General features: G+C 33.8%; 1 protein-coding gene across 2 annotated transcripts in view; it reads right to left on the reverse strand.

Annotated features, from left to right (window-relative positions):
• Positions 1 to 4,693: 4,693 nt before the first annotated feature.
• Positions 4,694 to 15,711, reverse strand: part of LOC144848615 (uncharacterized) — a 48,751-nt gene continuing 37,733 nt past the window's right edge. The window contains exons 1-4 of one of the 2 annotated variants that reach the window (XM_078705432.1): positions 14,742 to 15,224; positions 13,330 to 14,014; positions 11,942 to 13,066; positions 4,694 to 11,606 (exon numbers count right to left, since the gene is read on the reverse strand). In XM_078705432.1, coding sequence (XP_078561558.1) covers positions 8,341 to 11,606; positions 11,942 to 13,066; positions 13,330 to 14,014; positions 14,742 to 14,771 — 5,106 coding nt within the window. In that variant the 5' untranslated portion in view covers positions 14,772 to 15,224 and the 3' untranslated portion in view covers positions 4,694 to 8,340. Of the gene's footprint in view, positions 11,607 to 11,941; positions 13,067 to 13,329; positions 14,015 to 14,741; positions 15,225 to 15,711 lie in introns of those variants that run through there. The other variant, XM_078705431.1, reaches the window with a different exon arrangement.

Consider the following 15,711-nt stretch of genomic DNA (forward strand, 5'->3'; position numbering starts at 1 on the left):
TCTTCAGATAGACTGAACAATACCGTATCTCGATCGAAAAAATATTTAAAAAAAAATTATATATATATATATATATAATTTTTTTTTTATGTAGTTTATTTATGTAGATATGTAGTACTGTATCTATTAAAAAAGGTACTTGAACAAAATTAATATAATCTTTTACAAAAATGCTTGTCAACTCAATGAGATCCAAATTGGCAATTGCCGCAAAGTCCTCACTGAGTTTGACGTTGAAATTCACTCTAGAATCCTGCATCTCTGAGTTTCAAAACAAACTCAGGATTATCGCCAATGATTGCCGTAAGCAATCAACGGTAATGGCCTGAAGGGGACATCACAAATTTGGTCTACCTGCAGGTCTACCTTCGGATGACTTCAGGGCTTTTAGGAAACCCTGCAGAAGGTTCGTTGGGACTTATAACAAGATTCAGTTGTTGAAATTAATTGTCGACTTTCCGATGGAGAGAAAAAACTTCTTTCCTGAGGACTTAAATTCTGGCCAAAACCAAGGCAGGTCGGCGCACAACAACTATCTTTGGATATGGAGTCTTTCTCCAGAAGATTACGATTACGTGAATATTTTGCTGATTCAGACAGCAGCACCACGCAAAACGAAGGCAACGTTAACAAATTTAAACCAAAAAGTTCCTGGAATCCACCTAAAAATCGTTGTCCAGCTTTAGAAACATTTATCCAGGCTATTGAGGAGGATGTACAAAACTACGTCCCGAGTCCAGATAAACGTGACAATGTCTCAAAACAAGAGAGGCAGGAGGCAGGCCGTTGCCACATTGCGTCAGCCTAATGATATCATCATTAAACCCGCTGATCGCTGATAAAGGTTCTGTCACTGTTGCTATGGACATCAAATTTTATGAAGAGGAATACTTAAGACAGGTAAACAATCCTCTTCATTATATATCGTAAACTTACAACGGATCCCATCCCGGAAATTGCGGATAAGGTGGCCAAATCTGTTTCTGTGATGGTAAAAAAACACTCCATCGATCCTAAGATTGAACCTCATTTGGTACAGTTCCAGGCAGATTTTATTTCCTACCTAAAATCCACAAAGCAGGCAGTCCTGGTAGAACCATTATTTCGGGCAATGGCACTGCTACAGAGAAAATTTCTGAATATGGGGATGATTTACTTAGACCATATGTGACTGATCTCTCTTCATACATTCAGGACTCCACGGACTTTATCCGCAAAATTAACCAAATTCAAAATTTACATAATAATTCTGTTCTGGCTACATTAGATGTTTCATCGTTGTATACTAATATCCCTCACGAAGAAGGAGCCGACGCATGTATTTTAAATTACAAACAAATTCCAGGCAAAACGCCTACTGAAGCTCATTTATGAGAACTGGTCATGTTGATTTTAACCTACAATTTAATTTTTGGAAATGACCATTACCTTCAAATTCATGACACAGCGATGGGCACAAAAATGGCGGCATCTTTTGCAAATTTATTTATGGGACAATTTGAGGCCAAATTGCTGTCCCTCAAACCTAATAAACCACTTTTTTGGTTTTATTTTATTTATTCAAGATCCAACAGTGTAAAGAAAAAACACCAAAACAGGATCGCCATAAAATATATATTTAGATACATTGACAACATCTTCATGGTCTGGACCCATGGTGAAGATAATTTGGAATTTTTTCTTCTCAATATTAATTCAGCCCACCCAACTATCAAATTTACAGCTACCAAATCCACTAGTATCGTTGATTTTTTGGACACTATATAGTGACCATAGAAAATGGTACACTCAAAACTGACTTATTCCGTAAACCCACGGATAAAAATATGTACCTGCTCCCTAGCAGTTGTCATCCCCAACACTGTACTAAAAACATACCGAACAGTAAAGCATTACGTATCAGACGTATCTGTTCTTCAGATTTAGATTTTTTTTAGAATCGTACCGAAGAACTAACCGGACATCTCCGGAATAGAAATTACAAGAAGGAATACATCGAAACTGCTATAAAGAAAGCAAAAGATATTCCTCGATGTCAAACACTGACGTACAAACCACGTCAGCCAAGTTCGACCAGAGTGCCATTGGTCACAACCTATCACCCTAGGTTGCCTCCATTACGAACTATTACTTATAGCATATGCCCATTCTACAGTCCACAGAACGTCTCAGGACTGTTTTTCCGGAACCACCCATTATTGCATTTCGTAGACCTCCCAACATTCGTGATATATTAGTCAGATCCAAATTTAAGAGTGAAATTAACTCTCATGACAGACAAAATTTGGGCAGTCACCTTTGCGGCAAATCTTGCAAAACTTGTTCATTGGTTGATTCTACTGAACAATTTAAGAGTAACCAAACTGGCCGCATTTTTCGGCTAAGACAATCAATTAATTGTCTAACCAAAAACGTCATTTATCTCATATACTGTAATTTTTGTGGCAAACAGTACGTCGGAGAAACAAAAAACACTCTCCGTATGAGAATGACACAACACAGATCATTAAAGCTCGATCAACCTGTAGCCGAACATTTTAATTCAGCTGGTCACTCGATTGCAAATTTCAGAGTTATTGCAATATTCCATGATGTCAAATGGAGCGACAAAACTCGCAAAGACAAAGAAAACCACTGGGAATTACAACTTAAAACCACAAAACATTTTGTACTTAACATTAGAAACATACTCCCAGGTCGGTAAAATTATTCCAATGACTACCAAAATTTAAGTTTCAATATTAACCACCATTTAAGCTGTTTTTTAGTTTCATTCCAAAATTGTTTATATCTCTACCAAGCTACCTTCTTTGTTTTCTACTCTTATTCAGACTCCACCCTGTCTCCTTTTGTTGTATTTATTTTATTCCTGTCCACCCAGGCAGCACTTGCCAGTTCTTATACTATGACGTTATCCAAATTCCTTCACTTGCACTGATAAAGGGCTAGTGTTGCCCGAAAGCTCTGCTAACGTTTCTGGCTGTTTTACTTTATCCTTTTGATTTAGCTTTTCGCTTTTTTTGTATCTCCATTGAGATCCAGCCACTGATACCCACAGCATTGTCATTTTTTCAGTTATTTGCCTTTGGATTTATATATATAAATATGAATACAGGATTAAGATTATAATATACAGCATTTAAAATTACCAACTATTAATTAATCAAATCACTTTTGATTAAGTTTCTACAATCCTGAATTTGATAAGGTGATTACTAAGCTTTCTCTTAAAATAGGTCGCAAGAGTTACAGACGAATGTATCTTTGACATTCAAAGGCAAGGAATTCCAGATCCTCACAAATCTAGCAGGAATGCTAAATTTACCCGAATCCGTACTTGTTATATATATATTTGGATTATATAAGCTTTAAGTGAAACTCTTAAAACTATTTTCCCCTTTAGAATGGTAATGGTCATTTTATCGTCATTGATGTGATATATTTTCAATTGTTTTGTGTTAGTTCGATTAAAGTTAAACTTTATTCAATTAAACATGTTGTTTTAGGTGGTTTTTTTTGCTGCTGGTGGTATCTACAATATCTAAGCTAGGCCATATTTGGGGTAAATGGGGTCTCTAGTTGAACTTTAGATGGGGTCTGCCAGGGCCAAGGCAGTGTACAGATAGTCTGTAATAGGTCATTTGGTATTGCTTACAATGTGCTAAATCATATAACATTGGTTGCTGGTGGTATCTACAATATCTGAGCTGGGATAGTTGGGGAAAGGGGGGGGGGGGTTTCTCTAGTCTAACTTTAGAGGGGTCTGCCAGGGCCAAGGCAGTGTACAGATAGTCTGTAATAGGTCATTTAGTATTGCTTACAATGTGCTAAATCATATAACATTGATTGCTGGTGGTATCTACAACATCTAAGCTGGGCTAGTTGGGGGAAGGGGGTCTCTAGTCTAACTTTAGGGTGTCTGGCACTTGCGTTTCAGCAGACAATTAGTCTGTTGTTATCCATTTAGTATTGTATGAACACAACTTGTTCATTTGGCATTAATTTTGAGTGGTACCTCACTCATCTATGCTAACCCCATTTTCGGCCCTCCTTTCGGGGGGTCTGGCGGGCCTTTTGCAGCAGAGAAAAAGTCTGTCGTTTGTGATACTGGTATTAGGATGCCAATGGGCATCCCATGGTGGTAAAATTAGGTGGTATCTCTCTCATCTAACCGGGGCCGATTTTTTAGCACGTTTCGGGGGTCCCCCGGTCTAGACGCAGCAGGGGGTACCCGGCAGACTCCCATTTTCATTGACATCAAGTGACCCCCAACACACTTAAATAGTCAGATATTGGTACCTAGCTCATCTAACCAAATGTCTCTGGGCTGCCTGTCTAATAACTTACGCTGCGCGACTCTAACGTCATATAACAACGTTTGCTGCACATCAGTTATACGATGTTATGTCCACAAAAATTAGAGATACACGTGCAACAAAATTCTGGGAAAGAATTAAGAATAAGATAGAAAAGTGCGGATAACCAAAAATATTAACATTTCAATAAAATCAATGCCCAGAAAAGCCATGACAAAATCATCGGTCGATAATAAGTTACCTCACGCTTAATGTATGTCCTGTTGTCAATATAGATTAGAGGTGCAAATATTTCTTTTAAGCACAACACTATTTTTATTGTATTTTACTATGGCCTAAAGTGACAATACAGCATTCAAACATATTATCAAACAACGTATTGATCCGTATCCTTTATTTTCTCCTATTCGAGTAAACTCTTCTACAGGACTTATTTATATTCAAAAAGTACTGTATACAGTACTATTCAACTATACAAGAATTAAAAATGGCCCAAGATAAAAATAAGTAAATAACATAACTTAAATCATAATGTAAACAAAGTGCTTAAATAAGTTAAAAACAAGACAAATCTAATAAAATAAATCTCAGGTAATCTTTGAGATACGAAGATACGATGTTTAAATGCATTTCACAATTAGATTACATAATCTCTTACTTCTAATCGCTGTGATATGGATGTCAAACATTCTATCAATAGCCCTATAGATACATTTATCACTATAGTTTATCACTATAGTTTATAACATGATTTACAATTAAGCTTGCATAAAATCGACTATATCTATACATAAATTTATATTAACTGTTTACATATTTATTCATACAACATACAGTTTATTTTTAAATATTATTACCGTAATTGATTTCTTTGGAAATTAACAACATAGACAAAAAATATCACACACAATAAAATGTCAATATATTGTATAGTTAACAATTATATTTACAATTTTTGTTAAAATATCTACAAGGAATGATAGCAGATGGGAAAAAAATCAAAACTTGGTAAATATATCTCCAATAGACTGAAACGGAGCATTGTCTCTATTCATTTTGACACCTTAATCACATTATCAAACATTTCTTTAAAAAGATTTTACTAAAAATACTACCACTGATCCGAGATTCCGGAGTGTGGTTTCTTACTACAGTGTTGAGACTATTGACCAAAATATCTACAAAACTATAATTTAACCAATTACCAACTTGACCCATGTATATTGTTCTTTATTAATAAGGCAATTTTGGGTGCTTATTACCAGAAAGGACTTATTGGCAAATCTTGAAGCTTTCTTTTACAATGGAAATATATTTCAAATGATTGTATAATATGTAGATAGTATAATAGTCTTAAGAATTACTTACTACACTAATACATGCTTTAAACACCACGCTTCAGATATTATTATTCGAATAAAATATAGAGATAACATTCAAATCTACTAAAATTGAATCATTTTTAAATAGCACAGATATTAGTTACTAATTACCGACCATAGCTAAATGTTGATCTTCATGAAGATCTTTAAATTTTCTAATTAAAACAATATTATTTATCATAAATTACTCAATGTAATTCTTGCTACCATGTACACTGTAATAAAATTAATATATTGTGCTAATATAAAATGTATAACAAATTACATATTTTTGTCAAAATAAAATAGAAATTACAACAGTGATTATACATGAATAATGCTTTCTACACTAACATCCATACACTAGTCTTCCAACATTAGTGAAACAGAAGGAGCTGCATAATGAGAGAAGACCTTAACATGTCTTTGGTAGTAATAGTAATAATGTAAAACTTGATAATTGAAGGTTATATTTTTATTTTATCTTCTCTAACAAATGAAAACATGTAGCCACTGAACAGTCTTATTTTTCACCGAGTTATTATGTGGTTGTATGCTCATATTTTCTTATTAAATAATAATGATTTTAAACTCAGCAATTCCCCTTTTAATGGTAATTAGCAGTAATACATTATTAAAAATACTTCCATATTTTGTATTAATTTAGTCAAAAGAAGTTAACATTCAAAATTACAACAAATTACACTTCTTAATATTTATAAATTGCACAATAAATATCGGAATGTTATAACTACATGTCTAAAAAAAAACAATTATTGTAAATTATCTGTAAGCTTTTGAAAGTTTGAAATACCAATGTACAGTAATTTAAATATTGACATACTTTTATTGTCTAGAGGCATGAACATTGAAGTAGGCCCAATATAAAGGTCTGGTTTGTAGTACTGGTGACTTTTGGACACATAGTTATACAATACAATATATCACTAATTGATTGAACTACGACCTCCAAAATAAAAAATATTTTGCACAAACATGTCCACAACCAGTTTCACATCAAGGTTTTTTTTTAAATTATATTTCGTTCAATATTCTATATGTATTACTAATTTAATAGCATGTCATTTTTTGTATTTACAAACAGCACACAGTTTATGATATTCTGGATATTCTGCACTTTAAATGGGAAATAGATAATAACTTTAAACTTACAATTGCACTGAAAACTGTTTTGAGTTGAACACAACATTGCAATTTGAAGAACTTTAGTTTATCATCATTTTGGGAATATCCAAGTAATTTAAGTAACATATCCACAAGGCGTTCAAAATAAATAAAAAAGAAATGACCTCAAAAAGATGATGTAGATTTTATGAATATGTGTCATCATCACCACATATAATTATGTACTGATTCATTGCACAAAAGTGATCACAATACTACTATATACTTATTATTAAAAGTTATAGATTGTCCTCCTGAAACATCTGGTGTTTGGAAGTTTAAACATGGTTTTCCCCAATATACAGATACAGTAGTTTTAGTTTTGTTATCCACCTGAATATTAATATGGAAATAAAATTTTGCATATGAGCACTGTAAATGGACTATAAACATTTCATTTGCTACCATATAAATTAAATTAAATATAAACAAAAATTAAATAATTGGAATGACTATGAAAGATTACATGTAAATATAACACCAGAGTTTGGTATGTGCAGCATTCATATTCTAATAAACTGGTGCTCAATGGACTGTCAACTAAACAGTTTTTGTGCTTGTGTTTTATTTGCTTTCCAATTTGCCTAAAACAATTTTCTGCTTTTGATGCTTCTCTGCTGTTGATGTTTCTCTGCTTTTGATGTTTCATTGCTGCTGATGTTTCTCTGCTGTTGATGTTTCTCTACTTTGTTGTTGCTATGCTTTTATTGTAGTTGGAGGATCAAAACAGGTTAAAAATACATACTAATACTTCTTGGATCATATGAATTATAGTGTTGTATTGTGGTGGAATTAATGTAATTGTATTTAATTAAGTGTGGTTAGAAAGTAGAAATATTTTTAACAAAATGCAAATCATGTTAATATTAAACAGTGCAAAAAAAGAACTAGAGAAATGTATGTACTGACAATTATAGTGGGTTTTAAGGGAAGTTTTAACAGTATGTTTACAAAACATTTATTTACTATTACTAGGGACATTTGATAAAATAACAATAATCAAAAGATTTAATACTAGCCTTAATAGTAAAGATTCTTTTTGTGGAGTTTAAAAGGCAATTAGAAAATTAAATTTATTAATTATTTATACACCATTTTTCTTCATTATTCTAAAAATAATGAAAAACATACACCTAATCCTATTTATTGTGCACCTTATTTCATAATGGAACTTTAAGATAATGCGTTTATAGTTTTACATTAATTTGGCACATTATACATTCACAATATTGGGCACCGTTAGTTTCATTTGAATAACACATAACATAATTGAATTTAAAATTATCCTGCTTGTCACATTACTGTATTTGAAATCAATTATGTTACATACTTTATCTTCCTTCCAATTATATTTAGACTGGACTGTTTGTGTTTAAAAAAAATTGTCTATGATAACTGTTAAAACACAATTAAAATAAAAATAATACAAGAAACATGTGGTACTTTCAATTACTTTATAGAATTGTTGATGGACCACTTCAATCCCATGCATCTGTTGGATATTCATGTTCACTTTCTGTCACATTCTCTGCTAATGGCAATCTCTTGACTTTAGTTGAAATTGAATTAAACAAACCATGAAATTCAGGTTTTCCGCCATCATTCTCATTCCCAGATAGTGTTTGCTTTTTATCTACTTGTTGATCTATGTGATTAATTGCAACCAGACGTGATACTGATCCAGATTGCCTTCTTATCTCCTCCATGAGTAGAGATCTTGACGGACCAGGTGATGGCCTATCTGGCACTGATGAAGAAGCAGTAACTCCTTTTAACCAATTAAATGTTGCATCTGGAGGTGGAATAGGTAAGGACTGTCTAGACTGACATTTCAAGTCTTCAATAGACAACATTGGAAAATTCTTTGTTCCATCTGTTGGAGATTCAAGTGATGGTGGGTTTGGTATAAATTTTAAATTACTATTTCCAGACCCATCCATAAACTTCCTGTCAAACATTGAAACTACTTTAATTCCACCTGAAGTTTCTGGGAATCCATTCACCTGACTACGATCCATATATGCAGACTTCACTAGTAATTCTGTAGCATTGTGCCGGTTATTCTTACCACTGACATTAAGGGCAGAAGCTGCAGATTCTGTTCTAGGTGAAAGAGATTGTTGTTGAAGAAGAAACCGAAAATCTTCAAGGGATGTCTGAGGCTTTCCAGACACCTGACAAACTTTGACTGGAGTATGATCAACAATAACTGTATCTGAAAATGTGATACCTCGTGTTGGTATAGAATTCAGATTAATGGAGTTATCAGATCCAAATGGTCCCTTTGCATTGCTTAAAGATGCCATAACAGCTTTTCTATAAAGATCTTCATTTTTAACGTTAACCTTGTGTTTACTTGCTTGCAAAAACGATAAACGTTCTTTCCTAGTACTTTTAAAATATTTATCTGACTCTCCATTCCTTTTCTTTAAAATTGAAAAAGTAGGTTTTCGGTGCGGATCAAATACATATTGTGTTGGAGATGATGGTGTTCCTTCCTCTACATGATTACTATTATTACGATTGGGTCTAGGTGAACTGTCTTGCTCACTTCTCTTTGAAGGACTATGATATTTAGATGCTTCAAGTCCATTTATAAAATTAATTTCACAAGGTATCCTGTGACTTGATTGATCCTGTTTAGTTTTAGGAGGTGTAATACTTAGTTGCCTGACGTGTTCTATCTTTCCAGCAGCTCTAATAATTGCCAAATCAGGGTCATTGTTACTGTTTTGAAGCTCTTCTTTATATGAGTTTCTAAATGAATTTTTTGAATCATTTTTTGCTTTCTTTTCAACTGGTGATATCAACTGTAAACTTGGTTCTGCTTGTACAAATATGTCATGTCGCCTTGATTGGTGTAGTGATGAGTATACATTTCCTGACAATTTGTCACTAGATATCCCAAAACCAGTTTCAAATTCAATGTAGCTATCACTCTGAAGAATTTGGTTCGTTCCAGGTAGTTGTATGTGTATCATTGGTGGTTGCTTAATTTCTTTTAATGTACTGTTATTAGTAGCATTTGAATTTGATTTTAATTGTTTGCTTTCTAAATTGTCTTTGTTTTTTACAGGTGACCCAGAAGGACTTGGCTCTGGATTAGAACATAGAGTATTATTTATTGCAGGCAAGGCATTGCAAGGTGAACTCTGGACTGAGTTAATATCTGAATCTGGGGAATCTAACAAGGTACGATCACCTTTGACTGGTGATGCTAGTGGACTCTGATGAGTTACTTCATTCTCTGTACTTGATATATGTGCATCTGAAATTTGATTTGGTGAAGTACTTATATTTAAGAGACCATTATTAGTAGACTTTTGAATGTCATTATTGTTTACAAGAAAATTAGGTTGTTCAACATGCTGATCACTTTGTTGAAGATTGGCTATGTTCTGGTTTGTATTTATAGTTGTCTGAAGAGGAGTATAATTGTCACCAAAATGGATTGTTGGTATTGAAACATGAATGCTCTCAGATGTATATTTTGTTTGAGAAGTAGTGGAAGGCTGTTTTTGCCTAGGTGATCGTTTAATTGTATCATAACCTTCAGATCCAAATCCATTTGGACTTGCTATATCTTGAACATCTTTGTTGATAATTTTATTTGCTCTCATTTGTGTAGGACTCTGCTTTTGCCAAACGATATCGGTCTCTGTTATTTTTTCATCTGATAGCTTTCGTTTCCAGATATCATTTGATTTGTTACTAGGTTCTGTTCTTTCTTGAAGAGTATTCTGTAATGTTGAATTGTGAGACGACTTTTCAATCTGTGATGTAGAAGCTTGGCTAATGGCAGGTCTACTGGGCTCCTTTGGTTTCCGTTGGTTTGTTTTTGTAACCATTACAACAGGCTGACCACAGCTTGTTTCATTCCATTCCAATACTCTATCTAAATCAGTTGTCATGACAGTCTTTCTTTGTAGCCTTGGCGATGGTGTTACAAACTTTGGAGGGCTAAGTCTTCCGCCATTGGATACTTTTTCTTGAGTGGGAATGCTTGACTTAGGTTTAACTAAATATTTCCCATCAGTTGTCAAAGTGAAACATGTTGTTCCATCAGATGTGTCTTTTGTTACATTATATTTTCCATTATCAGCAGACAATGGTGGTGATGCTATATTCTCATGGTGTTCTGGTGTTTCTACAACAAAAATTCCATATCGATGATCATAGTAGCTTTTTCTTGGACTATTAAGCTGGTCCTCTGTCTTTGTGGCTCTAACCAATTGTGTAGTTGTTTGGTGGTCTTCACTAATTTTTGATGCACTGTTTTGGTTTCCAGGAAGAATCTCTTCAAAATTCTCAACTATACTTCTATTTTCAAATTCTTTCCAAAGGTCACTATGGGTGGGATTGTTAACAGGTATTGTAGATGTTTGTGTCAATGATTCTGATGCAGTTTGTGTTGAAGTTTGCATCAACATGCTACTGCCTCTTGTGAGAGTGTTGTTTGGAGAATCATCGTAGCTTGCTGAAGATACTGAACTTGGTGAATTTGATCTATCTGTGTACTGCTGCGTTCTTTCTGATGTACATTTTATCATGTCATCCAGATGCATACTACCTGTGAAACAGATTGTGTACAGTCCCCCACTGGTAGGAGTCCTCATTGGTTCTGGGAGATCATAACTACTGGCATCTGAGGTTGTATCAGAACATCCAGGTGATGAACTCCTGCTATTGGGAGACAGTGGGCCACTGGTTGGTAGCTTTAGGCTGGTTGGCCTGACTTTTGTTCCTTTAAAAAAAAAACGCAAAGTATATATTAAGCATTTTTTATGTTTATATTCCAATGTTCGATCAATTTCCTAATAGGGTATAATAAGTGCACTAATTACATTATTATAAAACTATAAAATGTTAATGTTTTCAAAATTAGAGTATTGTATGTCCACCTGTTTGGACATATGTTATAATTTCATGTTTTTGCCACTTTCAAAGTGCTAAATGAACAACATCATTTCTTTCTTAATTAAAGTTTAACCTGATAATATACAGACATTTTATTGGAATTCAGATGATTGTATAAGTAGTATTCTAATTTACTTTCATTTACAAAAAAAATCACAATACCTTTATCTGAGCCTGAATTTGGAGATACAACACCAGGAAGTATCTTAGGAGAATTGTTACCTCTCTCAGATGCCGGAGAACCATTCTTCTTCTTTCTTAAGCGCATCTTTGGACTTGTTCTTCTTGGAGGCGTACGAGTTGAGTGTCTTGAACCTGACTCTGATTCTTCTGAAGTATATCCAATTGGAATAGAAGCTGGAGGCATGTATTTTGGTTGTCTACGGCTCATACTTGGTAAACCACAATCAGAATGCATAGATGTCCAATAACCATCAGTATCAATCGAACAAAGAGAATTGCTAGAATCAAATACGTCACTTCCCGACTGGCCTAAATAAAATTCTAAATCATCAGAAATATCACTTGAATTTTCAAATTTATCTATTGAAGTTAATGAAGAACTACATGTGTCTGACAATATAGCTGGATCATAGTCATATTTTTGCATGGGTGCCTGGTTTCCAAAAGCTTTCTCTAGTACAGGATGCATCACTCCAACTGACTGAAGCCAAGATTCAGTGTCCATATGTGTTATGTTCAAATTAACTTCTGTTTGTGAACTATCTATATTTTTGTTAGCAGAAATTTCTAATCTTTCTTGACTCCCATTGTTGGTTATTGTTGAATCAGATGCTTGACTGACATCAGAAGAACTCCTATCATGCTCTGGACTCTGTGACTTTTCTGGACAATTCATAGAGACGGCTGAGTCACAAGTGGAGATCATTGAGCTAGAGGCATCCGAAATCCATGATTGATTGGTATCAGATTGTAGAGAATTTCTATTACTGTCTGATTCACTCCAATTTCCTGAACTTGATTGTCTCTCATCTTGACGTCGATTACTTGATCTTAGCTTTACATTAGCATCTAATGTATGGGAATGATGAGTTGTTATATAACTGTTTTCAGCAACATTCTTTTTTGGAGATCTGGATACATTTTCCATCATGGTTGAAGAATTGGTTTTATTTAGCGGATAAGCACCATTCCTTTTAATGTGCTCAGCTGATGCAGACTTTGGGATCTTTCCAACTTGCAAATATTTTCGATCCAGTTCCATAGATTTTGGACGAACTGGTGAAGATTCGGACCAGCCTTTTTCAAGGGCACTATTCAATGAATCTTAAAAAAAAACCAAAATTTAAAATAAGTAAAATAAATACAATATATTGTATACAATGATTGTTTTAATATACATAGAGAACACACAATAGTAAATTGTTGAAATGCAAAGACAAAATTTTCTGGATCTTTATTTTGTAAGAACAATTAAGTTCTTAACTATCTGTTTGGCAATAAGCTGCAAACAGAATCTATGCAATACCTATTTTTTGATTATCATTCCTGCTCAAATTAAAAAGTACACATTTTTCTGAAATCATTACCTGCTGAATTGTAAGGAGGTAAGGTTTCACAGCTTTGACAACTTGTAGGTGTTTCATGATGATCAGGCATAGTTACTCGGATTCCTTTCCGGGTACCTTCTTCACGTTTATTACTTCGTCTGACTACAGTACTTGTTCCATTTCCATGAAAATCGACATGCTTTCCTTCAGGAACTACTTCATATTTTCCAAGTGATTTTGGACGTTTTTGTAAACGTAGCGAAAGGGGTCGTTTCCTCGTTCCAATTGGCTGAACAATAGCATACTGTCCATCATTGAAGGATTGTCGCCTTAGAATTAAACTTCTATCTAAGCTTTGAGTCTTTGATAAATTATCTTGATTTAAATCTAGGCCGACAATTGGCAAAGCACTGTACTGGTCAATTGATGGTGCAGCTGTACCTCCGATTGTCCGCCTTCGTAGGCTAGATCTTTTATTTTTCTTTGAATCAAGCCTACGAAGGCTGGACATCCGCTGAAAGCTACATCCTGTGACATCAATGCTGACAACAGCTGATGGCAGTACATTTTGCCGAGCTATTTCTTCTGGAGTTGGTAAAGGTGTTTTTGAACGTGTATAAATATCTTCTTGAATATCACCATCCGATAAAGGCCTTGAAGTTTTTGGTGAGCCTGTTGATGTAGTTGGTTTCCTGCGCTGTTTCGGAAGAACATGGGTGACGTGCTATAAAACACAACAAAAAAATGATAAATTGCAGTCATATATAGCATTTTGTTGCACAATTAACTGAAGTTTCTTGCAAAGTTCATATGTAAAGATTATTTTAGATATCTTTAACTGTGCAAGGTGTTTATTCACAGACAATATCTGCAGTGAACTTTCTAGTCCATAATAACTCATTATTCAAATACAATTTAACCGGTGACATCTTTTTCTTGCCTTTTTACAGTAGTATCAGTTGAAAGTACATTGCAATTTGTCACTGTTTTTTTCTTAAATTTTGTTACATTTAACATAATGCTAACCAAAAAAACGTGCAAAATAAAGGGCCATCTAATAGGCATTATTTGACATTAAAATGGCATATTCAACAAAAACATTTCTTTTTCAGGGGACATTATATCCTTAATGTCTCAAAATAATGCATTCAATACTGACAGAGAGCAGGGGATAATGTTTTTTTTCAAGGTTTTTAACAGTGTTAATGTTTACCATACTCATATAAAAGAAAGATAAAAAACGATTTTATTGAATTGTTTGTTTTCTGTAGTCAAAAATGTATATTTATCGTTGCTCCAAACAGTATTTTGCAAATTTGGAATTTACGAGATGTAAACATTTGAGACAATCTAATATATGTTATGCCTTTTAATTTCATGCAACTAAAAAAATTGGATGTACCATAAACTATACTGGTTCCTTGGAATATATATTATATGAAGGTACCTACCACAAGGGAAGAAGACCGGATAACAGCCATAAAGAAGATGTGCAGGTGAAGGTTGAATCAGACAGACAGGTAGGTAAACATGCAGAGAGGAAAATAAAAACAACCAAATGCAAGCAAATTAATAATTGTGATAACAATATAAATATTAGGTAAAAGTAAGGGATCGAACAAGGACTTACACATTTGTGCAGGGTTTTATTTATTTGAGTGGTTATTTTTTAGTTACAGTACATTATATTGTATTGTATTTTAACAAAACAAATTGTTTATTGAATGTTTCATTGCTGTAAACCTATATATTCTCCTACATGATATTACACCGGAAAAAACAAATTTTTTTAACTGTTGTGTCTTAATGCTATGTGTGATTAGGCTAATTTCACTACAAAAATGTGTATGCGAATTTGGTGTAATGGTTATGTAACCAGTCTTTCAACTAACAATATAGTTTCAGTTGACTAACAATAGACCAGCAACGCCAAAAACAAAATTGAAAAGAATTGGGACACTGGTCCAGATTGTCTCCAAAATTTAATGGAATGGTCCTTGACAAATATGTATCTGTATTTTCATTTTGGTAAAGATTATGCAATTACTTTTTGAGTAATCCTGCTAACAAACAAATACACCGATTGACTACATATACCTCCTTGGCGGAGGTAAATTAGACTAAGATAAGAATACAGCGAACATAGCTTAGTTTTGATTATTAAAATCATTAAAGATCAAATGACAGATTTCAAGACATAGAAAATGGTTTCACTTTTTTAGTTTTTCCGAATTTCGTGCATGAAAGTCGAGATATTCACAATTTTGTGAAAGACATCACAATATGAAAATATCCACCGGCAGTCAAGCGATGTTTCCAAACACGAATATCTCTGTGTTTGGCAGTCAAAGTAGTATTATCCAACTAGTTGAAGGGGACCCTAACTGCAAGACTATCATGCACATGCAAGTATTGAAGCAA

This window comes from Antedon bifida, chromosome 7 (assembly GCF_963402885.1).
Source record: "Antedon bifida chromosome 7, ecAntBifi1.1, whole genome shotgun sequence".
Taxonomy (NCBI): domain Eukaryota; kingdom Metazoa; phylum Echinodermata; class Crinoidea; order Comatulida; family Antedonidae; genus Antedon; species Antedon bifida.